The sequence below is a fragment of the Pteropus vampyrus genome, unplaced genomic scaffold, assembly GCF_000151845.1.
Source record: "Pteropus vampyrus isolate Shadow unplaced genomic scaffold, Pvam_2.0 Scaffold79, whole genome shotgun sequence".
NCBI classification, from domain to species: Eukaryota; Metazoa; Chordata; class Mammalia; order Chiroptera; family Pteropodidae; genus Pteropus; species Pteropus vampyrus.
In genome coordinates this window covers 1918593-1945588 of record NW_011888860.1, presented here as the reverse complement: position 1 = coordinate 1945588, position 26996 = coordinate 1918593, and the positions used below count along the sequence as shown (strand labels likewise).

The 26996-nt window shown below is 37.2% G+C and overlaps 1 protein-coding gene across 1 annotated transcript in view; it reads right to left on the bottom strand.

Moving 5' to 3' along the window:
* LOC105293881 (LIM and calponin homology domains-containing protein 1-like) overlaps positions 1 to 26996 on the bottom strand; it is a 244320-nt gene that overhangs the window by 62347 nt on the left and 154977 nt on the right. Inside the window, exon 3 of the mRNA XM_011362781.2 lies at positions 20551 to 20620. Within this exon, the coding sequence (XP_011361083.1) occupies positions 20551 to 20620 (70 nt within the window). The remainder of the gene's footprint in view (positions 1 to 20550; positions 20621 to 26996) is intronic.

Genomic DNA, 26996 nt, shown 5'->3' with positions numbered 1-26996 from the left:
TTCAAGAATGTTGACAGTCTTTCAAGGAGTCAGTATGTTCTTAAAGTCTTTCAACAGTTCTATTTGTTCTCAAAAGGGTCACGGATTTATTTAATAGCAGTTTATCTTTCAGCCGGCCCATTACAAGCCAAAGCATAACACAGAAAGCATCCAGCATAATCATAGGTTTGAGCGAAGGAGGCTGCAGGGGCAGGGGTGGGGACTCAAAAGTACAAGACCAAGAGTTCACTGTGTTATTTGCTGCAGAAAAGTGTGTCCATAGGTGAAAAGGCTGAATTTCAAATAAAAATGTAGACGTAAACATCTATAAAGGGAATATTTCCATAGAAGTCTTGTGGATGTGTACCCTAAATCTATCACCCATGGGAAAAAAAAAACACAACTAGGATCTGTGAAACAGGGAGTGGGAGGTGAGAGAGCATTTGCTTAAGACACAGTAACATCTTTCTGCCAAGTGATAAAAACCTACCACAAAAATCACAAAATAAATACATATCACATGTTCCCTATAAACATATGACACAGAAACACCTTTGTTTTTTAATCAGAAATCTAAGATGTCAGGACCCCAAAGTGGAGTACTGCTCTAGGGCTCAGAGGCCTGCCGGGGAACTGAGGTAGAAAAACTAGGTTGGTGACAATGTTCCTTCATATACCATCCAGTTAATCGTACTCAAACACAAACAGAATGACCACAAAGACACATTTCAGTCTACTGGATAGTAGGCTAGTCTTGATGTCTATACTCAAAGAACGCTTCAATTTGAAACAGAATGAACCAAATGCTGAATTTTCATATATATTAAACCTAGCCTATTGTCTTGCTTGAGTAAATTTCATAAAAAAATTCAACTTTCTTGAATACAAGTTCTTTAGGGACAAAAAATTGTGTATGCAGTGACTCAGAGATGTCCCTAATACCACACTCAAACTTATTTAGTATATTTTATGTTTCTATATTTAAATCTACATAGGTTAACATATTTCTATTAAAATATATAAAAATATATAATATGTATATTAATGGGAAAAACTCAATACCTTTAACTAAGTTAGATAATCTGCACCTTGAAGGACACCAGTTTCCTTAGCAAAAATTTTCCTTATTGTGGAAGGAAGTCCTAGATCTACCAGGAGAATTAACTCCACATCTCTTAGACATAGTTCCATGTGTTACTTTCTCCCTCACAAGTCACAGATTTCTCCTTCACAAATCACAAATTTTTTCTTTCATCGAACCAACATATTATTTATTGAAAAACATGTTGATGGTACCAAAGATAGACCAGTTAATTATTTCTTGAAAGTCAATGATCCCTTAACCATTATATTTGCTAGTAAGTTTTGCTAGCTTCGAAAAGCATTAATTCAAAAAGCGTTTTTTTAAAAAGATTAATTCTTTAGCAATAATGTGAGAAATATTTTATAATATTTTAGTCCTAATTTTCAATATATTGGACTTAGTTCATATAAGCACACTGTAGTAAGTTTTTCTCTCTTACCGTTAATACCTGCACTAATGTAAGACTGTCCTCTGACCTAAGAAATACCTGGATTAGGTTTGCTCGCAGTATAATGGAATGCAAGCTACTGCGATGGGATGGATTTCTACATACAACTGAAATATCCTTGTAGTGATCAATATGCAACACAAATACTTGTTTTACAGAAATAGAAGAGAGAAACAGCGAAAATAGGCCAACTTCATACATACATACATCCAAGAATTTCCTAAGCTTGTCCATAGTACTAAAAGCAAAATGTAGCAGCAGCGGCCTAGATAAAATCAATAAATTGGGAACTTCTAAGGCTGGCTATTCTGGGAGTGAAAAATTGAAACAGAAGTTGAAATGAGAGTCTATCAAAAAAGACTCCAGCAGATTCTAAGCCAGGATGACAATCCCAGGATGTGTAGTAAGAGGAGAGGAAATACTATGCAGTCAGAAGTCCACTTAGGTACACAGCAGCCAAGCAGACACCAGCAGACACAGAACAAGTCCCAGTCACTGCTCATACCACAATATGGCTGAGGTCAGGTTTTCAGATGTCAGTCCCGGGGTCAGCTCTAGGACGGGCAAGGAAATTTCAATGATTTTTCAAATTGTATCCTTTATGGTATTTGCTGGGACCCAGCCAACAACAGCCAGAGGGCTATTTACCAAAGTCATTCTCCGGCACCACCCACAGAAACACTTGGGGAAATCACTGCCAAAGCTTACATGGGAATCAAACAGAAGGAACTGAATGCAGCCGTGTAAAACACGACCCAGTCATTTTGTAAGCTCCATTTCCTCACAGATGGCTGCTATGGAAGAAATGACTGCTTACAGAAAACAGAGTTCCCAGGAATTAATCCAACCACTGGGATGAAAGTAGAATGAAAAATTATTATTTCATTCCATAATTCACACTGGTAACTTACAGGGTCTAGGCTAGAAGACATCTAAGGATAAAACTGCAACTCAAAATCAGAGCTGGCAAAGGTGACTGAATTGTGTAAATGGCAGGTACAGATCACTGATGAAGTTCTTCAAAATCAAAAAAAGATTTACCAAATTGAAATATCAGAATGTTCTACAGACTAGCCAAACCAGAATGCAGATCAGTAGCTCACACACGTCCTTGTATTTCTAAGAGATGTAGAGCTCTGGGCTCTGAAAAGGACCAAACAGAAGCCCACCTACCACGGCAGCCCCAGGACCTGAAAAGGAAGAAGAACCTCGAAGAAATCCAGTCTTCTTCAGTCTACTTTCTCAAAGTTGGGCTTGGGGGCTCTTAGGGTCTAATGGTTCTTACATCATGTAATAACAACTGCTTTGGTTCTCTCATTCTTTTACTATTTACCTGTGCTCCTTTATGTTTCAGAGGTTGATTATACACCTTCTTGCTTTGGATTTCCCTCCAGTTTCATGGGTCAATCCAATGCCCATGTCTACATATCATTCACTGCCTTTATATTGTTGTAGAGTTGGGCTTTGCACACCGCTCCACAGCACACACAATTTTGAATGTCACTCCACAACACACACAACTCTGTCCTTACTCCATCACCCCTCATTCACTGCTAGGAGCTGAGCTGCGTTTGAAAGCATCATCCTTTTAGGTCTATTCAACATACCATTTTAATAGAGAAAAAAGAACATAGCAGCTGTGTTCATTGAGCCAGTGAATTCGTAGTGTCAAACAGAGTCTAGACTGTCACATTCATTAAGACTATGACTATGACTGTTGGTTTAAACACTAAATACTAAATGTTTAGTTTAGTACCTGTCACAGTGTAGGACTATTTGTTGAGAGATTAGAAGTAATCTTCCTCTCTCATGAATTCCACTTTATTCTTTTATTCTCAAATTATTCTCTCTATTGAACAAAGGAAGGTTTATAAATCACTGGAACTATGGTTTAAGGGAATCTTTGAACCTGAAAGACAGGGTCAAAATCTCAAAAGTTCTTAAATTCATCCCAATAACCAATCCTCCTCATCCTCCTCCTCCTGCCTTCCCTCCTCTTCATATCTTGAACCACATTACAGGAAAAATTCTAGGCTCTTTACTTATATTAAATAATTTACTCTTCATGAAAACCATATAACGTAGTTACTATATTATTCTCATTTTACAGATGAGGAAATAGAGGCTTCACATGATTGAGTAACTTTCCAAAGAGCACAAAGCTAAGAAGCTGCAAATCCAGGATTTGAATTAAGGCTGTCTGACTCCACAATGTCAGCTCCTGACCACAACTCCCAAAGGGATAGCTGCTAAGACTAACTGGGGGCTATAAGGAATGGTATCTTGGCCATTCAGATAATAAAATACTGAGTGCCTAGTACATACCAGATGCTAAAAATACCCTGAACAGCCATGAACACTGTTCCTATATAGTTAACATTCTTCATGCTTGCCTAGGTGCCATTTTCCCTATCTCCCAAACAGTAAGCATGCTGAATCTGTTAGACAAGGAAATTCAGTAAAAATGGGTTTCCTTCCTTATCTTTACCTTTTAACTTCCTTGCAGAAAACAATCACCACTCCTCTCAGCATTACATAAGACTCTAGCAAGAACCAGTGGGAATATATAGCAGCCTGAAAAGGCATAGATAGAGACCTGAATGGAAATATGGAAATGGAAAAAATGGTGTCTGAAAGTCTCTCGATGCTCTATTATTAGACTGAGGAGGTTCACTGGCAAATTTTCCATGCTCTCCTCAACAGTCAAAAAGGTAAGCCCCTTCTTCCCACCTTTGTAAAGGTTTCCTAGGACAGAAAAGTTGTAGTCATCCAGTCACCCTGTATACACCTTACACAAAAGTCAGGAGAACAGAGTGGCACATACCCCCAGGCAGAATTCCTAAATAAAAGGCAGGCAGCCGATGGGTGCAGTCTCTGCCTGATTTGACCTTCACTTTGCACAGTACCCACCCATGGAGTGCAGAACAATCCCCTTCTCCAGGGCTGCTGAATCAGCTAAACTGGGAACAACCCAAAGGGAAGTTTCAGACTCCTGAGACATTTGGTTTATTCAGCACCCTGAAGGAAACAGCAGTCATTCAGTGAGGGAATAAAAATGAGGAGCTGGCTCAATAAAGGTGATAAAAATAGATTTTCCAACTCTACGAAGATGAATCATTTTGCCATGGGGATTCGCTAGCCTCTGTTTCAGTTTGGTTTTCAAGCCAGCCTCATAAATTTGACTAAGGAAAATTTCTCTCCCTTGTATAACCAGTGCCATGAAGCCTTTAGACTTCAGATAGGTCTAACAGGAGTTTGTTAGAGAATTGCCCAGAAATAACCTCCATTCTTTCCCCAGCCTGAAGTAACTATTGACTCTGAAAGACAAAGTTAAATGGGCTACACTGGGAGATGAAGCCCATGAACCCAGACTCGCTGCCTCCTTGTTCCCTCCCTAATTTTACCCTCAATTCTTTACCTCCTCATTTTAAGAAATGGAGATTTTTAAGAAAGCAAAGTAGGCAGTGGGAACAAAAGCAGATGTGAGGCTGGCTCAGGTGAAACAGTACCTCAGATGCATGCACTCACATTTCCCCCATGGCATCCTATACTGTTGAAATAATTCACAAAATTCTTGAAAATCCTCTTCTGACTAAACAAATGTGTCTATATATCTTCCATGACACACCTCCCCTCCAAAAAACAATGTTTTCCTTAGAGAATAAAAAAAAGCTCAATTAAAAGCAACAGATGGTAGAAATATCAGGGGACAGGTGAACCCCATAGGAAAGTGTTTTTGAGATTCTTTTAACCATACTGTAAAAAGTAACTTTTTTCTAAACCAAGTGTTTAAACCATACTGTAAAAAGTAACTTTTTTCTAAACCAAGTGTTAAATCTAAATAGCTTCCTTCCTTCCTTCATGGATATCTATAAGCAATTATTTTTTTCATAATAAATTTTACTTACGCCCACATGTCCTCATATTCTGCATTAAACTCCAGCATCCCACACTGACAGATGGGTGGGGCACCTCTCCTTGTGTGCTCCAACAGGCAGCCCCAACATAGCAGCTAGAACATTCCCTTACATTCCCTTCCCTAAAACAGTTCTCAGCACAGCAAATTCTGCTCTGGCCATGAGCAGGCTGCTGTAGCCTGAAATGCTGATGCAGTGAAAGGAAACTAACTGGGAGAAAGTGTGATTGCCACACCTACTGGGGAGGGAGGCGGAGACTTCTGTCCCTCTGAGAAAGGGGAACAGAATCCCCAAGAGAGAGAGATGCTGAAATACAATTCTACAGGAGAGCTTTGTGACAACTACTGTTGCATAGTAGGCACTCAATACTATCGATAAATCTGGATCTGGAATAGGTACCCAGTAGGACCTGAGGGATAAGAGTTCAAGTCCAACTGTGGGAAAAGTCGCTGCATGGCCCCAGGCAAGTTGCTACCATCTAAGTCTGTTTCCTCAGTTGTAAAATAATGATGTTTCAAAAATAAATTTCTAAATAGCTTCTAGTTCTGAAATTCTAAAGCCATCATAATAATCAGAACATAATAAATAATAAGCACAGCCACAATTGGTTGAAAACATACTATGTACCAGCCACCATATTAGTTAGACATTTTACATATATCATCTCATTTAATTCACAATACCGAGATGAGATTTATCTACCCCATTTTATAGATGAGGAAACTGGCGAACTCACTCTATGAATCCTTATAAAAATAAAGAATCATCATATCCATTCAGTGTTTTGAATTTAAGTGGAGGCATTTAATCTTTGTGCCTGAAATTTAGATGACACCTGAGAATGGAATTTCTGCACTGTTGGGTGATTAATGTGTTTAGAATCCTTTGCTGGTATAATTCTGAGGTACTAGTATTTATGGTTATGACTGTTCATGCTACTGCAAAACCCATTTCCCACCTGTTGGTTTTTATTAAACCTCCCTAAAGGACATGAAATATTTCTTTGTGCAGATTCTAAAAACGGGGATCCTGAAATATGTGAGCAGAAACCTCGAGTGTGGATTTACTGTTTGGAATTTCCAAATGCTATAAAACAGTGTTTACAACCAATTCATCATTTATAAAAGTTTATTAGATTGTTATGCCAACCGATTCACTAGTATCTTGCCATTTATTGATACCAATACATCAATTGGTAGGCTGACATTTAATTTTTATTAATAACTTGTTTCTTTGCCTATTTTATAATTTCCTTACATTATGCTCTATTTTATCTTTATATAGTCAATCATTCTATTTTTAAGTTCATTTTTATTTCAGAATAGCTTTTATATTTACAGAAAATTGCAAAGATAGTACAGGGAGTTCCTGTATTTTTCATTACTATGGTACATTTATCACAACTAATGAACAAATACTGGTATACTACTATTAACTAAACCCTATGTTTTATTTAGATTTCCTTAGTTTTTCCCTAATGCACATTTTCTGTTCTAAGAACCCACCAAACTTTCTTTGTTTCTCAGACTTTCCTTGTTTTTGATGACATTGATAGTTTTGAGGAGTACTGGTCAGGTATTTTGTACCTCAATTTGGGTTTATCTGTTTTTATTTTTTCTTCCTCATGGTTAGAGTAGCACTATGGGTTTTTGAGAGGAAAACCACCAAGGTAAAGTACTGTTTTCATAAGATCATATCATTTACCCTTTGTTTTTTTAAATAGAGAAAATAATTAAGTCAAATCAAAACTTAAAATGAATAAAGTTAAATTTTATCAAAGATAAATTAAATACCAAACCATTTATTCAGTATTTTGTATTGTGGAGAGAATGACAGAGAAGGAAACTAATTTTTGCACCCGCTGAGATAAGGGGAGACCTAAGATTCTAGCAGGAAGCCAGCTAATTACAAGAGAGGTGTCTAGCAAGCGCTTTTGAAATGCTTGCCAAGACAAATGTTCTACAAAAACAATCTCAGATTATGGTATATTTTAAGAGAAATACTAGCTCAGCCTTGCATGGTCTCACTCTTTCGTATGATGCTTTCAGATATTTGGTGAAATTTTTTCCTGTTGTCAAACAAGAGAATCCCTACAACGCTGGTTTTGGAGTACATGCTAAAAATTAGTTCCACAGAATTTCTTCTTTAGGTAAGCTATGACTATGAAAAAAAGAAAAAAACCGTAAGACTTAGACTGAAATATGTATTTCCTGCTATTATATATTTTTCCTCAGTTCTTAATTGAAAGTCTGTTCCTAAGGGAAAAAAAAGCAAGGAACTGATGTAATGTCACAAACTCTGCTAAATGATGTTCAATGAAAGATAAAGAGAGAACAAGTGATTTTCTTTCTTCGAAGAATGCTTTTTTTTTTTTTTTTTCTGGGCCAGGAAAGAAAAAAGCTAGAATTTTTTTTTTTTTTTTTACAGCATTGCTATATATAACCTTCCACCTCTGCAGAGATGCAAAATAATTATGGAAACAAGCTTGGAAAAATAATTTGTGGTACATGAAGAGGATATTGGACCTTAGCTAGCAAGTTTAGGCATTCCTAACACATGTGAATAAGAATTTAAGTGCTTGGCTGGCTTACCCACTGGATTTTATCCACTCCCCAACAACTTATATGTTGAAGTCAGAACCCCCAGTAACTTAGAAATGTGACTATTTAAATATGGGGTCTTTAAAGAGGTAATTATGCTAAATGCGGATATTAGCATGGGCCCTAATCCAATATGACTGATGTCCTTATAAGAAGAGGAGATTAGGACACAGCCATACACACAGAGGGAAAACCATGTGAAAACACAGGGAGAACATGGCCATATACAAGCCATGGACAGGGGTATCGGAAGAAACCACACTTGCCCACACCTTGAACTCAGACTGCTAGCCTTCAGAACTGAAAGAAAATAAATTTCTGTTGCTGAAACCACGCAGTCTGTAATACTTTGTCATGGCAGCCCTAGCAAACTAATACACTTTCTTAGTACTAACAGTGGAGTATCAAGGGGTATAAGAGAGGCTAGAGGGTATGAGATTGGTTGGATATTCTATCTTAATGAACTGTCAATTATGTGAAGATCTTTCTAAGTCATTATATTATCTGTCATAATTTTCATATCTAAGTGCAGTTGCTAATGACTCCTTTTGTGGTCTCAAACTCCTTTCATTTCTCCTCCTTCTTCCTCACCCGTACTCTATCTCTGCCAATGTACATCAAACACACCAAAGATAAGACTATAATTTTTTTTGGCGGAGTGGGGAGGGGGGTAAGTTTCAAAGCTTGTATTTATAAAAAAAAAATAATTTGTCTTCATATATACTTAAACATAAGGATTTAATTCAAAATAATCCGTTCATTAACCTACTCCAATTTATTTTTATAACATTTTCCCTGAGTTCCAAACCAACATTTCCAGTTGTCTGCCAGACATCTGTACATGAATATCTCTTAAATATAGCCAATTCGATGTGTCCAAAAGAGAATTCATCTTTTCTCTGGAATCCACTTTTCCTCCCCTGCTCCCATGATTCCTATTAATGGCATCACTATCCTCCAAGTTGCTAAGTCCAAAATGTAGATGTCATCCTCCTAAAATTATTTATCATATTTAGTCGATTCTACGATGTATATTTTTCTCTCTGAAATAAAAATGCATCTTTCCATTGCTGGTGTCTTCGTGTTGTGTCATAATTTAATTGACAGTTTTTTTTCATTAGTTATACTTTAAAAATGGTATCTTATAATTGATGGTATGTTATATTTAGTGAAAAAACATAAATCTTGCCTCGTCACCTCCATTCCCACTGTTTCTACCAAGGTTTAGGTGTTTATCATCTCTTATTTGGACCACTTGTCTCCTAATTGACTTTTGCTGGTCTCCTTCCACAATCTGTTTTCCATATGGTGACCAAAGTTATCTGGAACACAAGATTCCTTTGTTTTCAGTGGCTCTTACTGCACAGAAAATGAGTCTAAACACACCCAGATGGCATTTCTGGTCTGGACTTTTGTCTTCGAATTCACTATGTGGCCAAGTCTTTTGGTTTAGGTCATGTAACTATAGTCCTAGTTCCTTAGAGCAGCTGTCCGCAACCTTTGTGGCACCAGGGACCGGTGCTCCCATGAGAATCTAACACCTGATGATCTGAGGTGGAGCTGAGGTGGTGATGCTAGCGCTGGGAAGTGGCTGCAAATACACATGAAGCTTCACTGAAGCTTCACTCACTGGCCTGCAGCTCACCTCCTACTGTGCGGCCTGGTACCTAACAGGCTGGGACTGGTACCAGTCTACGGCCCAGGGGTTGGGTACTTCTGCCTTAGAGTGATATATGCAGTGCAAGATAAACCTAGAATGTTACTTTTCGCTCAAGGAAAGCTTTAAATGCCTTTCTGAAGTGTTCGGATCATTTTCCATATGCACTGGGCAGCCATATAAAGTTAGCTGAGAAGATGAGACATGAGACAATCTGTACTTTTAGAAACTACTCATGGAAACTGTTACAACTGGCAGCACTCAACCACATTAACTTGAGAGGCATCAAATAAACTAAGCACCCCTTAGGTTCATATCCCACCATTCAACTGAACTCAGGATTGAGTGTACCAAAGACCTCCTGTGTTTTGTTGTTGTTTTTCCCTATAGTCTGTGCTTTTATATGTCTCATCCTATTAAAATGCTAACTACCATCACTGCTTTGGCTGGCTTTGGCACCAAAGTTGAGAGTAGCAAAGGAATTGAGTATTCCTTCTATGTGGTGTGGAAACACAACCACATTTCTCTTACTGTGCCAGGGATGAGGATAAAGGAAAGTGTGTCATTAAATTAGATTTTGGCTGAGATTCTTCACAGGGTCTATTCATTTTCCTCAGTAAAATGTACCTCTTTCACACAGAACATTACACAGCTACAGCTACCAGTTTTTACTTGTCCCCAAAGAAGAGCAAGACCACCTCCAGAGACCCCTGATAGTACCATGCAGCTACCACAAAGAGCAGAGTGCGTCAGGAAAAATACACTGGGGTGGGGGTCCTCCTCCCCTGCCTATGAAGAATAATATACTGTGTCTGCCTCTTCCTGAGTCTTTGTTGTCCAAATCAGAATCACGGTAAAGGGGGGGCTTGAAAGGAGCTAAGTCTAGTTGGATTGATTTGTACCAGAAAAGGCCAAGGAGTAGTAGTGGCAGAGAAAAGGGTTAGAAGCAAGAAAGACGAGAGCTAGGGTAGTGTGAGTCTGGTAGATTTTAGGTAGTTAGAAGTGGGGAGATATCTGAGGCAAACTGGCAAGTGTGAGAATGGTGTGTGTGTGTGTGTGTGTGTGTGTGTGTGTGTGTGTGTGTGTGAGAGAGAGAGAGAGAGAGAGAGAGAGAGAGCAGAGAGAGAGAGGAGTGCCTTGTAGGAAATTTTGTGTATGTTACAAATGGAATCACTCTATAACATTATTGTGAAAGATTTCAGTAAAGGTTTCTAATGTTTTCCTATTACCATCATTGTTGAACTGGTGCACCATTGACTGTGATGCTGAGATGTGGTCGCATAGAGATTAATTTTATAGGGGTGATAGTAGAAATATTACCACTACAGTGCCTTTTAAAATAAGCCACTGTCTCAATCTGGTAAAATTAATAGATATTAATGAGAGGGGTGTGAGGTTGTCTTCTAAAATACATATGAGATCTCCTTAGAAGTTAGTGCCTTCAAATAGATGGTTAGGAGTGTTAAGGTTCAATAACATATTATAAAGCTTAATGGAGAGAGTGTACATGGTAGAAAAGGCACAGACTTTGGAGCTAGGTAAACTGGAGTTCAAATATGAATTTGGCCTCTTAATTATTGGAAAGCAGGTAGCTTATTTCTTTGTACCTTCACTCCTGAGATATAGTGAAGGCACGGCAATAACTACATTGCGGGGAAATTGTAAACATAAAGAAGGGTTACCCAGCACTGCACTTGATGCACAGTAGGTATTTAATATATGATCATCATCATTTCAATAACTTATACCTCTAGCTTCCTTTTCTGCCTTCTCTGCTTCCCTCCTGGCCAGAAACAATAACTTTAACTAGAAAGGAAACAGAGGCAGAGAAGAGAACTTTGGACCAGCTTTTTTTGAAAGAACCTACAAGATAAACTGTTAAAGGAAAGGTAAATGCTCTAGAAATTTTAACAGAAATTGTAGAATGTAAAGATGAGCTCAGACACATGAGAACTAATCTTCATTTAGGATTTGCATAAAACGAATCCTTGGTAGGTAAACATCCAAAACACCTGGGACTCAAATTTACTGCATTGTCAGCTTCTTAAAATTATGAAGTTTGTGTAAAGGCTTTTCACTCCTGCTAACTCAGTTTTCAACAGCTTCATATGTTCATGTTTTATCCAAACAACATTTTTTATCTTCTCATAACGTGGAAATCTCTACTGACTTTTCATCATTTCTCCCCCTTTGACCTCCCTCAAACAAGGAAACACCAACTGTTCTGGTATCAATTTCATAAAATAAAACAGGTACCTTTTGAAAGCTACCTAAAGTCTGCAGTTTGTAACAACTTACATTTTTATCCATTTTAGAAAGCTCAGCTCTAAACATATTTGAAAACTTATCTTTTGATTAAAGAAAAATACACCCCTCTTCTTAAACTTGTTAATAGGTTAGAGTAACTAATTGGTAGGATAATTCTACTAGATATATTCCTTCTATGTCCTGCTGAACTTCAGCTAGACTCAAATTTCTGGTGTTCATCATCCATGAAGGGAGGCCTTTCACAGAGTACAGATATTTGAAGATATTGGGCAAAAGAAAGAAAAAAAAGAAATGAACTAAAAAAAGTGATTCTTTGTTTCCCCCACTTTCTCACAAGAGGTAAAATAATCTGTCATTTACATGTGTTTCACTGTCAACGGGAAACACTTGTGAGTAACACAATCAAGGAGAAAGGTGGCCGGGGCTTTGGATCCATCTCAGCTTTTCAATTTGTGTGATCTTGGGCAAATGATTCCCATTTATGGACCCACATGTCCTCATCTTTAAAATGAATAAATCTAAGATGCCTTTCCAGCTGTAAAATTCTCTTTTTTTCAGGTTGCTTTCATCCTCATAGATTTATATGCAAGATCAAGTAAATATTTCATGACAGCTCTAGAAAGGTTCAGCCCCTGAGGGTAGAATCTCCAAATAGCATCTATTTCCAATTATACTTTACACATGCACTCCTGAACACGCACATGCACATGCACACAAACACACAATGGCTATGACAATTAAAATCTGGGCAAAAGAAAGCTTAATCCCAAAACTCCTACTGTAAGCAAGGATTTCATACATTTGTGCCTCTTGTACAAAGTCTAATGTTTCTAGGATGAAAAAGAATTTAGAATGATCTCTGGTGACCATTAAATTGAGTTTCAGGATGCGGCTTGATTGTGCAATACTAATGAACTGGCAGACTGAAGGGCAGCGTTTTTTTTTTAATTTTTGGTATACCAAGACTTAAATTTGAGGTCTTTCTCTTTGGCAATAGCTAACAGTATCACTAACACCTAAAAAAGAATGCAAGCATCTGCAGGCAGTCACCACACGGTTTCAAATGTCAGCATTCGTTACAGAAGAAACACAGACCCGGATCCAGGGTCTTTGCCTTCTTGCCAGGAAATGATTTTCAACTACTTTGTTTTAACACCTTCACCCCTGAATTCTTTGTAACCACAGCTCAACTCAGGGGCTAAAATTCACCTACATGTAAACTCTACATGTGTTTGTAATTTGGGATTTCTATGTGAAAACACACTTTTCTATTTATCTTCAAGTCAAGCAGCTGGGCCATCTTAATGGATTCTTCTCAACGCCAGGCCATTAAGGCACACGGGCATGGGTTCCAGGCAGGGAAAACACTCTGGCCATGCTTCTTAGCTCTCCACAGCTCCGGCTACTGAGGACTTCTCGTTCTATTGATGACCAGTGGCTTGTCAACCCCCTGACAAAGTAGAAACCTAGAAATCTGTAGATGCTCTTGAGGAACTCTGTCTGTACTTTCCTAACAGTCACAAATATAGGAGGAAGAAAATGTAACGTGAAGAATATACTCACATAAGAGGCTTCATCTCTACTAATCCAAGATGGTCTTGGCTATCATCAAATCTACTGCTTATTTGAGGTCCTTCCTATCCCCTCAAAAATAGATAAGAGAAATAATGTCTTTTAACCTCAACTTTTTATATTGTAAACTTTTAAAATTTACCCAAAATTTGCAAGATTAGTACATGACAACTGTATACACTTTATCTACTTTATCTAGATCCAACATTTTACCAACTCACTCTCTTCCCCTCCATGTGTATGTGTATATAAAATTATACATTATGTGCACAGATTTCTTTTAGCTGAACAATTTAAAGATTAGTTGGACACATTGTGACACTTCATCTATAGAAACTCCGGTTTATGTACCTCCTAACATCAAGAGTATTCTCCTATATATGTCGACTATCTTGACAAGATAGTTACCACATTAAGGAAATTCAACACTGAGAGACTACGATTATCTAATATTCGACCCACACTCAAATTTCCAATATTGTCCCAATAATGTCTATTATAGTTGCTTTTTCAATCAAAGATCACACATGGTGTTTGCCTGTCATATCTCATCTCCTTAAGTCACCTTTCATCTGAAACAGTTTTGGGGATAGGGAGGTATCTTTATGACACTGACAGTGTTAAAGAGTGCAAGCCAGAAAACAGGGCAGAATGGCGAAGATGATGGAGGCTTTGTTCATCTCCTCTTGTGACCACGTTAAAGTTGTGATGGAAACATGGAGCAAACGGCGAGCAGAGTCACCTGGGATCTAGGTGAACAGAAGCCCTACAACTAGGGAGAGAAATAAGTAGTCACCCTGCAATGGTGGGACATAGGAGGGAGAGAAGATGCAAGGCTTCTGGGTCCCTAGCAGCTGAGTGGGACAGAGGCTATGGCAGCCCCAGAAGGCTCTTAAAGGGGCCATGTCTGTGACCTGACATTCACGGTGACAGGCTCGCTTGCTCTGAGCACCAACGCCAGGTCAGCTGCCTAGGAGACTCTAGGGACTTACAGGGGACGCTGAGTTGTTGGAGTGAGGGCCAGAGGCGAGGCTTTCTACCTGGCAGAAGTGCTGGTGGTATCCTCTGTTCCTCTGTTGAGCCCTCCCCACTCCCAGAGTGTGAACACAGAGCCACCATAGCTGAGATGTCATCAAACTGGATAACAGAGGTCACTCCACCCAAAGGATTCCTGAAACTCACCTCTCTCAACTCATGGCCCCACCCAAGCCACATCCAGTAGTGTCCTCGGTAAGTCCTATGCCCTTTACTGAGCAGCTCCAAGACACATACTGGTGGCAGCTGGCCTCAGTTTCTGGCATGACCTCTTGAGGAAACTATAAGCATAGCATCTGTAGATAGCTTGCTGAATCTTAACAAGTGGCCCCAGAGGGATGCAGGCTGGGGCTAAAATTGGCCTGCAGCTGAACCCCTCTCAAGACTGTGCCACTGGACACCTACTACAGAAGCTGCGCTAATAAGACCTAGAAACTTAGAATCTTTGCTTAGTACATAGAGACAGACACAGAACAGCCAAAATGGAAAGACAATATGGAAAGAAACCATATGATAAAAGAACAGAGATCCAAGAATAATGGAGTCAAGTGATCTAACAGATGCAGAGTGGAAAACACTGGTTATAAGGATGCTCAAGAAACTTAGGGGATGTGTAGATGAACTCAGTGAGAACTTTAACAAAGAGATAAAAGAAAAAGTCATTAAAATGGAAATGGAAATTAGAAAAGGGAACCAGTCAAAAATGAAGAACACATTATCTGAGATGAAGAGTATATTAAAGGGAGTTAACAGAGCGGATGAAGAAGAGGATCGAATCACCAGTATAGATGGGGTAGCCAAGGTCACCCAATCAGAACAGCAAGAAAAAAGAAGCCAAGAATATAATAATAATTTAAGAAGTTCAGGACAAAATTAAATGTAAAAATATCCGTGTCATAGGGGTACCTGAAGGAAAACAAGACATTAAACAGCTATTTGAAGAAATAATGATGGAAAACTTCCCTAACCTGGTAAAGAAAATAGACAATGAAACCCCAGGAAACTCAGAGAATACAAAGAAAGAGGAACCCAAAGATGCCCGCACCAAGACACATCATAATTAAAATGCCAAAGGTTAAAGGCAAATAGAGAATCTTAAAAGCAGCAAGAGAAAAGCAGTCAATTATCTGCAAGGGAGCACCCATAAGACTGGCAGCTAATTTCTCAAAAGATACCATGCAGGACAGAAGGGCTTGGCACAAAATATTCAACGTGATGAAAACCCAGGATGTACAACCAAGAATCCTTTATTCAGCAAAGCTATCATTTAAGGTTGAAGGACAGACAAAGAGCTTCCCAGACAAAAATAAGCTAAAGGAATTTATCAAAACCAAGCCAGTATTACAGGAGATGTTGAAGGGACTTCTTTAAAAAGAAAAAAACATGCATCAAAAACAGGAATAAAGAATGGTAATAACTATATTCCTATCAACAAGTACCTCAAATAGGAAAGAATTAAGTGCCCCAACCAAAAGATAGAGTAGCTGAATGGATAAGAAAACAGGACCCCAACATATGTTGCCTACGAGAGACTTAGTTCGGATTAAAAGACACACACAGACTGAAAGGAAGAGGATAGAAAAGATATTGCCTTGATGGACCTGGAGGGTATTGCACTGAATGAAGTCAGATAGAGAAAGACAAATATTGCATGATTTCACATACAAGTGGAATCTAAGGAACAAAATAAACAACAACAAAAACAAAAAAAACCTCATAGGTACAGAGAATATTTTGAGAGCTACTAGATGGGAAGGCGGTTGGGAGGGATGGTGAAAAAAGACAAAAGGATTAAGAAATACAAATGGATAGTTACAAAATAGACATGGAGATATAAAGTGTAACATAAGGAAAATAGTCAACGATGTAAGGGGGAAAAGGGGTACTAGATTTAGTGGGGTGATCACTTTGTAAGTTATATAGATCTCTAATCACTATGCTGTACAACTGAAACTAATGTATTATTGCATGCTAACTATAATTGAAAAAAATCATTGAATTGTACAATGTAAATATGAGCAACTAATTTTCTATTACATTTCTATAAAGCTGTAAAAAAATTAATAAAACTAGTGTTAAGAAAAAAGTGTGCAGGCCAGCTGTATTATGGTATGTCCCTTAATTTGAACTTGTTCGATTGTTTCCTCAGAATTGGATTTTGGGTAAATATTTTGGCAGACATTCTATCAAGGTGATGATGTGATTTCTTAGTGTATCACTAGGACACCTTATATCATCTGTACCTATTAAAGATATTGATAAGTCCGATCATGGCCAATATACTGCTTAAAGCTACAATGTCTTAACATGAATACCAAACCATTTACACACCTTTATTTCAAACTGTTAACAACAGTTATTCAAAATTTGACTCTCTGAAGCATATCTCAACACAGCTATCTTTTATCTCTCTAATATATTCACTCATTTTCTCCCAGGCCCAGAAATGCTAACTCTTCTATAATAAAAGATCATATGGACCTCAAACTCTAAAAGCTCCACAAAGGAGGTGGCTTTGCAATGGGTCTTGATAAATAAATAGGATTTTTGTCAAGAAGAGCAGGGGAGAGCATTATATTCATAAGAAGTATCAGGAAAAAAATGCAACATACATAAGAGTGAATAGTATTTGAGGAACTGTGAGCTGGTTATAATAAACCAGGCAAGAGCTGAGAAAGGCCTGCTCTAGGAAATACAGTGGTCCAGGAAATACAGACAGATAGACAAATTGGAGAAAGTTGCCAAATTCTCTGATAGCTGAACTAGGGCAACTGCTTATTTATGATGTCTTTACTGATGCAGGGGAATAGGGGGCTGGGTGTGGTCATCTGAGTTTTATTTGAATATATTAAGTTTGAGATTCAGGTAGGACATTCAAATGGAGCTGTCCAATAAACAGAACAAGAGGCCTGGAGTTCAGAAGGAAAATCTTGGTGAGTAACAATGAGTTGGGTCAATGCTATGAAGAGTTACAGGCATGAAGACAGACAAGAACAGGAGTGTAGAAAGGCAACAGCCAATAGGTCTGAAGAGAGAACCCTGGAAGAACATTAATAGAATGGGGTATAGGAAGAAGAAAGTTTCTTGCCAGGACCCCAACTAGTACACTGGTTTTTGGAAATGCTGACTGAAGGTAAACGGAGAGGAAAAGAGTTTGACTGGACTTTTAGATTCAAAAACCATCAGTAAATGAGCAGTAATTATACTTAGGCAAAGATTTTTTTTTTTTGGACTAAAGATAACTCTATTGTGTGTTTTTTAATAACACCAATCAATTAACCCAATTTTTACACTATTTACTTGGAGACAGTGTCAGATAATGTCAGATCCTATGAGTTAAAGGCTCAGTCCCATGAAACTGCCTTCACTTCAAATGCCAATCACAAATCCAGGTTGTCACCTGTGCTTCTGACCAGCTGACCATAAAATCAGAGGTTCCCATGACATCCTCCTTGGGTTTGATTAATGTGCTAGAGTGGCTCACAGAAATCAGTGAAACATTTACTTATGTTTACCAGTTTATTATAAAGAATATTATAAAGGATATAGAGGAACAGCCAGATAAAAAGTATATAGGGCACTCACTGTATGTGGAAAAGGCCATGGAGCTTCCATGCTCTCTGGGCATGTCACTCTCCCTGAATCTCCATGCGCTCAACAACCCGGAAACTCTCCGACCCCATCCTTTTGTTTTTTATACTTTATTATATCAGCGTAATTGATTGCATTACTGGCCAGTGGTGACTGAATTCAATCTCTAGCCCCTCTCCTCTCCCTGGAGGGTGGGGGTGGGGCTGAAAATTTCAACCCTGTAATCACCTGGTTGAGTTCCCTGCCAACCAGCCCCCAGCTTTCCAAAAGCTACCTCATTAGCATCAACTCAGGTGTGGTTGAATGGGGCTTGCTATGAATAACAAGACATATCTTCAATCATTATGGAACTGGAGCTATCTCAGGAGCCAGTAACAAAAGACGAAATATTCTGAAAATGCTCCATTGCTCTTATTAGGAAATCCAAGGGTTTTAAGACCTTTGTGCCAGAAATGAACAAAGATCAAATATATATTTATTATAAATTATGATATTACAATAACAAATTGGTAAGGAAAATATAAGTGATAATGGATGAACATAAGTAGGGAAATGTTAGTTGGAAAAGGGCAAGAAAATGGAAGAATGAGGGAAAGGACAAAATGGAAAGGAAATTCAAATGAAAAAGGAAAGAGGAGGAATAAAAGTCAAGGATATAAATGGAGGAAAACAACTGAGTCCCCAGTATCTTGAATTAAATTGCCTGCCTGCTTCAAAGCAGAGGCAATATGTAAAGAACAACATTTGATCTATGATAAGAAATAATATAAAGATAAATACACATGTCCCAAACTCTTAGTTTTACTAAAATTATTTGTGATTCACATTTTAAATTTAGAGTTAAAACCCTTTTTCTCCTTAACTTCTGGTCTCAGAGCTGCTTGCTTCTGTTGACATGGATTTTACTAGGGCCTTTCCTTTGGCTTCATGCTGCAAGTTTTGTTCCTATAATGTTAAATCCCAGAGCTCCAAGGTCAGTTGTTGCTACAAACAAATATTTATCAGTATCTTTAAGACTATGGCCTTAATGTTTGGAAGCGAAGGATTTACTAAAAAGTTTTAAAATCACATATGAATACATTAATATATGTAACAAATAATATACATATAGATTGATTAAGAAATTTTCAAATCCATTCCTTTTAAATCTATCTATCATCTATCTATCTATCTATCTATCTATCTATCTATCTATCTATCTATCTATCTACTTACCTACCTATCTATTAACTTGGCTATATAATTTTGATGAATAAAACTGGAAAGATTTTTAATGATAATCACCAACTTACTACTTACTAGTATAGGAAATAAAATGCATTCACAGAAATAGCAATTCTTAAAATAAAAAAATCCATTTCATTCAATGTGCTAAAAACCATGTATTTATTACCATGACCCTCACAATTCTCATTAGTTGTTGTTGTTGTTGTTCTTATATCTAATTTCATTTAGTCATCAGGATAAGGCTATGAAACTTTTTAACAACAATCAGTAGGGTCTATGCAGGAGCCTGCCTAAATTCTTGACATTTTTCTAACTATTGCCTGCAAAACCACATACAAAACTCACAATGGAAACTTAGTTGTTACAAGGCCACACACATTCTCAGCTTTTTGTGTGCATGTATGTGTGCACAGATGCACATGCCAAGTTCTTTCTAGAGCTAAGATATGTTTGTCTTCTTGATCTTTCACCTTTCTCCCTTTTTTACACAACGGACAACAGCAATTACATAATTAAAATTAGTCGCCAAGAATTATGAAACTTATCGATGCATGAAAAAAATCCTGCTTCTGACCATTTGTGAACACATGAGTTTTATTTGTTTTAGATAAGTAGGTTCAGAAGGGCAAGGGCTTTGCTTAAACAATTCTCCAGGTGATATTAAGATGGCTTTAGTGTCCATTACGTCTTGAAAAGAGTTGATCTATAAATGTCGTATTTAAACAGGAGTAGGTTTTTAAGATTGAAAACAGCAATTTATCATGAAAATGCTACTCGTTAATCATGAAATTCTCTTTCTCTCTACCTCCTCTCCTCTCCTCTCCATTCCAGCGGAATGCAGTGAAAAAATTAAATGAGAAAACTGTAATTACAATCACATTCCTGCCCTGGGATCAACATAATTATCTCCCTCTCACCCCAAAACAAATTTACCTTTTTAAGAATGAAGGTCCTTATCACTCATGGGAAAAATACAAAGAAAAATTAAGATGCCATTTAGGCATAACTGCAATCTTTCATTTTTAAGTTACCTCTCAGTTTAATGGATTCAATGCATTCTCATTCAAGTGGAATATATATTGCAGGAGAAAACTGTAATAAATGACACTGTCATGACCCTTAGGTTAGAGCAAAAGAATATTGGAAAATAAATCTCAACTCTGGATACTCACCAATCCTGCAATGGGGGTAGGCAATCTATTGATCTTTTTAACAAGTCCTGGCTTTATAGCATTCAGCAACCTGTCATGAAAAAGGCAGAACGTCAAGTGAGACATAAAGCAAGATGGATCACACACATTGCCTTTATCTGGGGCTATAGCTAAATTGCTGAATAGGAAAAGTATGAATTTAAAGCATGTGGTAAATCTCAATAAACTATGAGCCTTTATGCATACAAGTGAAGAGTTTTGGCAACATCAAGTTTGTCCATGGCAGGTGAATTTCTGGAACCTGGAAACGTTGGGAGAAAAGAAAGGATGGAGACCGGAGATGCTTCAGGGGAAAGGGCAAACATGAGAGCTGGATAGAGGCTAGTGGGGAACTGTCTAGGACTGGAGCCAGGCATTACTACATAAGCGAAGCTTGCTCCCAATTCTCCTGGTGAAGGCAAGGATCTCTCTAGGGACGTGCTAAGTTCAGAGACCAACATCTTTCTTTGCAAATAATTTGCCAAAACTAGTTCTACCTCCAGAGCCTCTTGTTCTTTGAGAAGAGTGTCTTGAGCTTCCCTTATGAAAGAGAAGAATATGTTTAGCAAGAGAGGTTAACTAATCATGTCCTAAAGATTTTAACAAAGCTTGATCACAATTCCCAAAGTACAAAAGATATATGAGAAAAACATTTTCAGAGCAAAGGTTGAAATCACGTAAAAATGGTAATACAAGCAAGGGGAATGCAAGAGAAACATCTATAACTACTTGTCTTCTGGAAATATCAGTTCAGAGTGAAAATAAAGGGTTGTAGAATGCAAGCATTTATTTCCACATTCAGAAATTAGAAGAGAGGCAATCAGGTAACTTATCTCAAGATATAGTGCAAATAGTAACTTAGGGAAGGAATTTATTATAATTCAGGGATCAGTAAACCCATGGGTCAAATTTGGCCCAATGCCTGTTTTTGTAAAAAAGTTTTACTGGAACATAGCCATGCCTGTTCATTTGTGTATTGTCTATTGATGCTTTTGTGCAGAGCAGAGTAGTTAACAACAGAGAGCATATGGGCCACAAATCATACAATTTTCACTATTTGGTCATTTACAGAAAAAGTTTGCCAATCTCTATTATACAGGCATATCTCAGAGATATTGTGAGTTCAGTTCTAGACCACTGCAATAAAGTGAGTCACAATCTTTTTGCTGGTGGAGGTACTCCCCTTCAATTTATAAAAAATACAACATCTGTGAAGCACAATAAAACAAAGCACAATAAAACAAGGTATGCCTATAATTCCTGCAATCCAAGATCATAGTAAATTGTGAAGAATCTATGCTGGATAGATTTCTACAAATCAGTAACAAAATATGATTTGAAATAGTTTTATGATTAGTGTTGAATGCTGCCTGTATTTCACTTTGACACTACTATGTATTAATATATAAGAAATATCTCTACAGTGGTTATGACAGCATATTCTGTTTTTGTACCAAAGATCTTGCCAGTTCTTGGTAACTTTCATTGCAATTCCAACACGCAGCTACCAACATGTAACACCCAGGGTAGAAACATGCCTTTTTTGCCCACAGAGAGCCAAGATATTGCTCTTTTCATGAACTCAGTTTTAACAATGAATTTAATCTTTTTAAAAAATGTTTCTTTATAACTTATTTTGGAATTATTGTAACTTATTTATAACTTAAGTTGGAAGGCAACTTGTTTACTCTTGTCATATTACAGTTTAGAAAATTGAGGCCTAACAAAATTGAAGCTTGATGATGATGAGTAACTACCTAGAGCTGATTAGAGATACAGCACGCCTGGCACTCAAGTTTCCTGGGTCAGTGTGTGCTCTCTTACACAGGGCTAGTATCCCGAATTTTGTGATTAAAAATAAACAGATAGATATGATGTCTCCAAAGCAGTTTTAAACTGTATAGAATTGTTAAGATACATGATTTTTCTCAATACTTTTTAACAATTACATTTTATTTTATTTTTTATTTATTTATTAAGTTTATTGGAGTAACATCGGTTAATACAATTGTATAATTTTTGAATGTGGTTCCATAGTGTAGCTGTTAGCATGTCTGCTTTACATGCAGAAGGTCCTGGGTTCGTGCCCCCAGTGAAGCCACAGTTCATGGTCTATGGCCATGCCACTCTGAATAAACCTAATGTCTGATCTTGGAAGCTAACCAGGGTTTGGCCTGGTTAGTACTTGGATTGGAGACCACCTAGGAAGACCAGGTGCTGTAGGTATAAATAATAATAAATAATAAAAAATAATCATAATTTTCAGGTGTATATTATAAATTGACACATATATTCTATTGTGTGATTACCACCCAAAGTCCAGTTTCCTTCAGCTACCATATATTTGATCCCCTTTACCCACTTAACCCTCCCCTCCCCCCTATATTTGAGCCCTTTACCCCGTCTACGTCCTCCCCCACTCCCTACCCTATACTCTAGTAACCGCTAGTAGTCCATTATTCATAACCTTGAGTCTCTGATTGTTTCTCTGTTCTTTTAGGTTTATATTCCACATTTAAGTAATATCATGTGATTTTCAACTTTTTCTGTTGGGCTTTTTTTGCTTAACATGATTAATTCAAGGTCCATCCATGATGTCACAAATGGCAGTATTTCATCTTTTCTTATGGCTGAGTAATATTCCATTGTATATATGTGCTACATTTTCTTTAGTCAACCATCTATATTGTAGGACACTTCGGTTGCTTCCATGTCATGACCACTTGAATAATGCTGCTATGAACATTGGTGTGCAAATAGCTTTTTGAATATGAGTTTTTCAGTCTTTGTGGTAAATATTCAGTATAGGGATTGCTGGATCATATGGTAGTTCAATTCTTAGTTTTTTGAGGAGCCTCCATACCACTTTCCATAGTGACAGTCTCACCAGTATGAGGGTTCTTATTTCTCCACATCCTCTCCAACATTTGTTATTACTTGTCCTATTGATTATTGTTATTCTAATAGGTGTGAGATGGTATCTCATGTGGTTTCGATTTGCATTTCCCAAATAGCTAGTGATGTTGAGCATCTTTTCATATATTCATTGGCCATTCGTATGTCCTCTAGGGAGAAGTGTCTGTTAAGGTCCTCTGTCCCATTTTTTCATTGGATCATTTGATTTTGTGTTGTTATTGAGTTGTATGAGTTCTTTGTATATTTTGGATATTACGCCCTTATTGGAGGCGTTGCTTGCAAATATATTTTCCCATTCGATGGTTGTATCTTTACCTTGTTGACAACTTCTTTTGCTGAGCTTAAGCTTTTTAGTTTGTTGTAGTCCCATTTATTTATTTTTGTTTTTACTACCCTTGCCTTTGAGGTCAAATACATAAAGTCCTCTTTAAGTCCAAAGTCCTTGAGTTTAGTCCCTATGTTTTCTTCTATGCATTTTATTGATTCGGGTCTTATATTCAGATCCTTAATCCATTTTGAGTTAATTTTGGTGTGTGGGGATAGACAACAGCCTACTTTCATTCTTTTGTAGGTGGCCTTCCAATTTACCCAGCACTATTTATTGAAGAGTCTTTCCTTTCTCCACTGTATGTTTTTGGCTTTTTTGTACAAAATTATTTGCCCATATTAACATAGGTTACTTCTGGACTCTTGATTCTGATCCACTGGTCCATGTGTCTGTTTTCCTGCCAATACCATGCCATTTTGATTACTGTCACTTCGTAGTATAATTTTAAGTTGGGCACAGTGATGTCTTCAGCTTCATTCCTTTTTCTCCAGATGGCTTTGGCAATTCGGGGTCTCTTGTGCTTTTGTACAAATCTGATGATTTTTTGTTCCATTTCTTTAAAAAATGCCGATAGGATTTTGATGGTGTTTGCATTAAATCTGTATAATGCTTTAGGCAATATGGTCATTTTAACTATGTTGATTCATCCAAACCAAGAACATAAAATATCTTTCCATTTCTTTGTATCGTCTTCGATTTCTTTTAATAGGGTCTTGTAGTTTTCATTATTTAGGTCCTTCACATGTTTCGCTAAATTTATTGCTAGGTATTTTATTCTTTTTGTCGCAATTGCAAAAGGAATTATTTTTTCCACTTCTTTTTCTGATGCTTCATTATTAGAGTAAAGGAACGCTATGGATTTTTCAATGTTGATTTTATATCCAGAGATTTTACTGTATTTGCTTATTGTTTCTAGTAGTGTTCTTGTGGAGTCTTTAGGGTTTTCTATATAATCATGTCACCCACAAATAGTGACAGTTTGACTTCTTTGTTTCTTATTTGGATGTCTTTTATATCTTTCTCTTGCCTGATTGCACTTCCTAGGACCTCCAATGTTATATTGAATAACAGTGGCGATAGTGGACATCCTTGCCTTGTTCCTGATCTTAGAGGGAAGGTTTTTAGTTTTTCACCATTAAGTATAATGTTATCTGAGGGTTTGTCATAGATGGCCTTTATTATGTTAAGGTACTTTTCTTCTATACCGATTTTGTTAAATGTTTTGATCATAAATGGATGCTGTATCTTGTCGAAGGCTTTTTCAGCATCTATTGATATGATCACATGATTCTTATTTTTTAATTTGTTTATGTGGTGTATCACATTAATAGATTTGTGTATGTTGAACCATCCTTGTGCCCCTGGGATGAAGCCCACTTGATCATGGTATATACTCCTTTTAATATGTTGCTGTATTTGGTTCTCTAGTATCTTATTTAGGATTTTTGCATCTGTGTTCATTAGAGATATTGATTTGTAGTTTTCATTTTTTGTGTTATCTTTACCAGGTTTTGGTATCAGAGTAATATCAGCCTCATAAAATGAGTTGGGAAGTATTGTCTCCTCTTCAATTTTTTAGAAGAGTTTGAGAAGAATAGGTATTAAATCTTTGTTTGGTAGAATTCACTGGTGAAGCTATCTGGTCCTGGACTTTTACTTTTCGGTAGGTTTTTGATGATTGTTTCAATTTCCATACTGCCAATCGGTCTATTTAGATTTTCCAGATTTCTTGATTCGGTCTAGGAAGATTGTATTTTTCTAAGTACTGGTCCATTTCGTCTAGGTTATTAAATTTGGTGTTAAATCATTTTTCATATTATTCTTGTGTGATCCTTTGTATTTGCGATGTCAGTCATAATTTCCCCTCTTTCATTCCTGATTTTGTTTATTTGTGTCTTTTTTCTTTTTTCTTCAGTGAGTCTAGTCAGGGGTCTGTCAATTTTATTAACTTTCTCGAAGAAATAGCTCTTTGTTGCATTTATTTTTTCTATTGTTTTTTTGTTTTCACATTCATTTATTTCTGCTCTGATTTTGATGATTTCTTTCCTTCTGCTGACTTTAGGCCTCATTTGTTCTTTCTTTTCAATGTTTTTAAGATGAAGAGTTAGGTTGTTTATTTGGGCTCATTCTTGTTTTTGGAGATAGGCCTGTAATGATATGAACTTTCTTCTTATGACCGCTTTTGCCGTGTCCCAAAAGTTTTGATATGTTGTGCTACCATTATCATTTGTTTCTATGTATCTTTTGATCTCTCTTTTTATTTCTTCGCTGACCCAGTTATGCTTCAGTAACATGTTGTTTAATCTCTATGTATTTGTGGTTCTTCCTGATTTCTTTTTGTAGTTGATCTCTAGTTTCAAAGCATTATGATCAGAGAATATTGTTGGTATGATTTCAACCCTCTTATATTTGTTGAGGCTATCTCTGTGTTCCAGTATGTGGTCGATTCTTGAGAATGTTCCATGTGCACTAGAGAAGAATGTATACGCAGCTGTCTGGGGAGGGAAGGCTCTGTAAATGTCAATTATGTCCAGTTGGACTAATGTGTCATTTAAGGATGTTATTTTCTTATTGATTTTCTGTTTAGATGATCTGTCCATATCTGACAGTGGGGTATTTAGGTTCTCTACCATAATAGTGTTTTGATCCTTTTCTCCCTTTAGTTCTGTTAGTAATTGCTTTACATATTTCAGGGATCCCTTTTTGGGAGCATAGATATTAATAAGTGTTATGTCTTCTTGGTGCATGATTCCCTTTATTATTATGAAGTGTCTCTCAGTATCTTTATCTTTTTTATTTTGAAGTCTATTTTGTCTGATATTAGTACCGCTACTCCCACTTTTCTCTGAATGTCTTTTGCTTGAAATATCATTTTCCGCTCTTTCACTTTGAGTTTATATTTGTCTTTGGAGCTGAGATGTGACTTTTGATCCATTGAGCAACTCTGTGCCTTTTTATTGGTGAGTTCAGTCCATTTATATTAGGGGTAATTATTGAAATATGAGGTCTTCTTATAGCCATTTTAATTTTTGCTTTCTGGTAGCTCCACATTTCCACTGCTTCCTTGTCCTTGTGTTTCTGTTCTCTTTATTTTGATTGGCTTTTGTGGGTTTTTCCCTCTGGTTGTTCTTGTTTTATGTTATATACTTCAGTTCTGAATCTTTGGTGTGTGGTTACCATGACT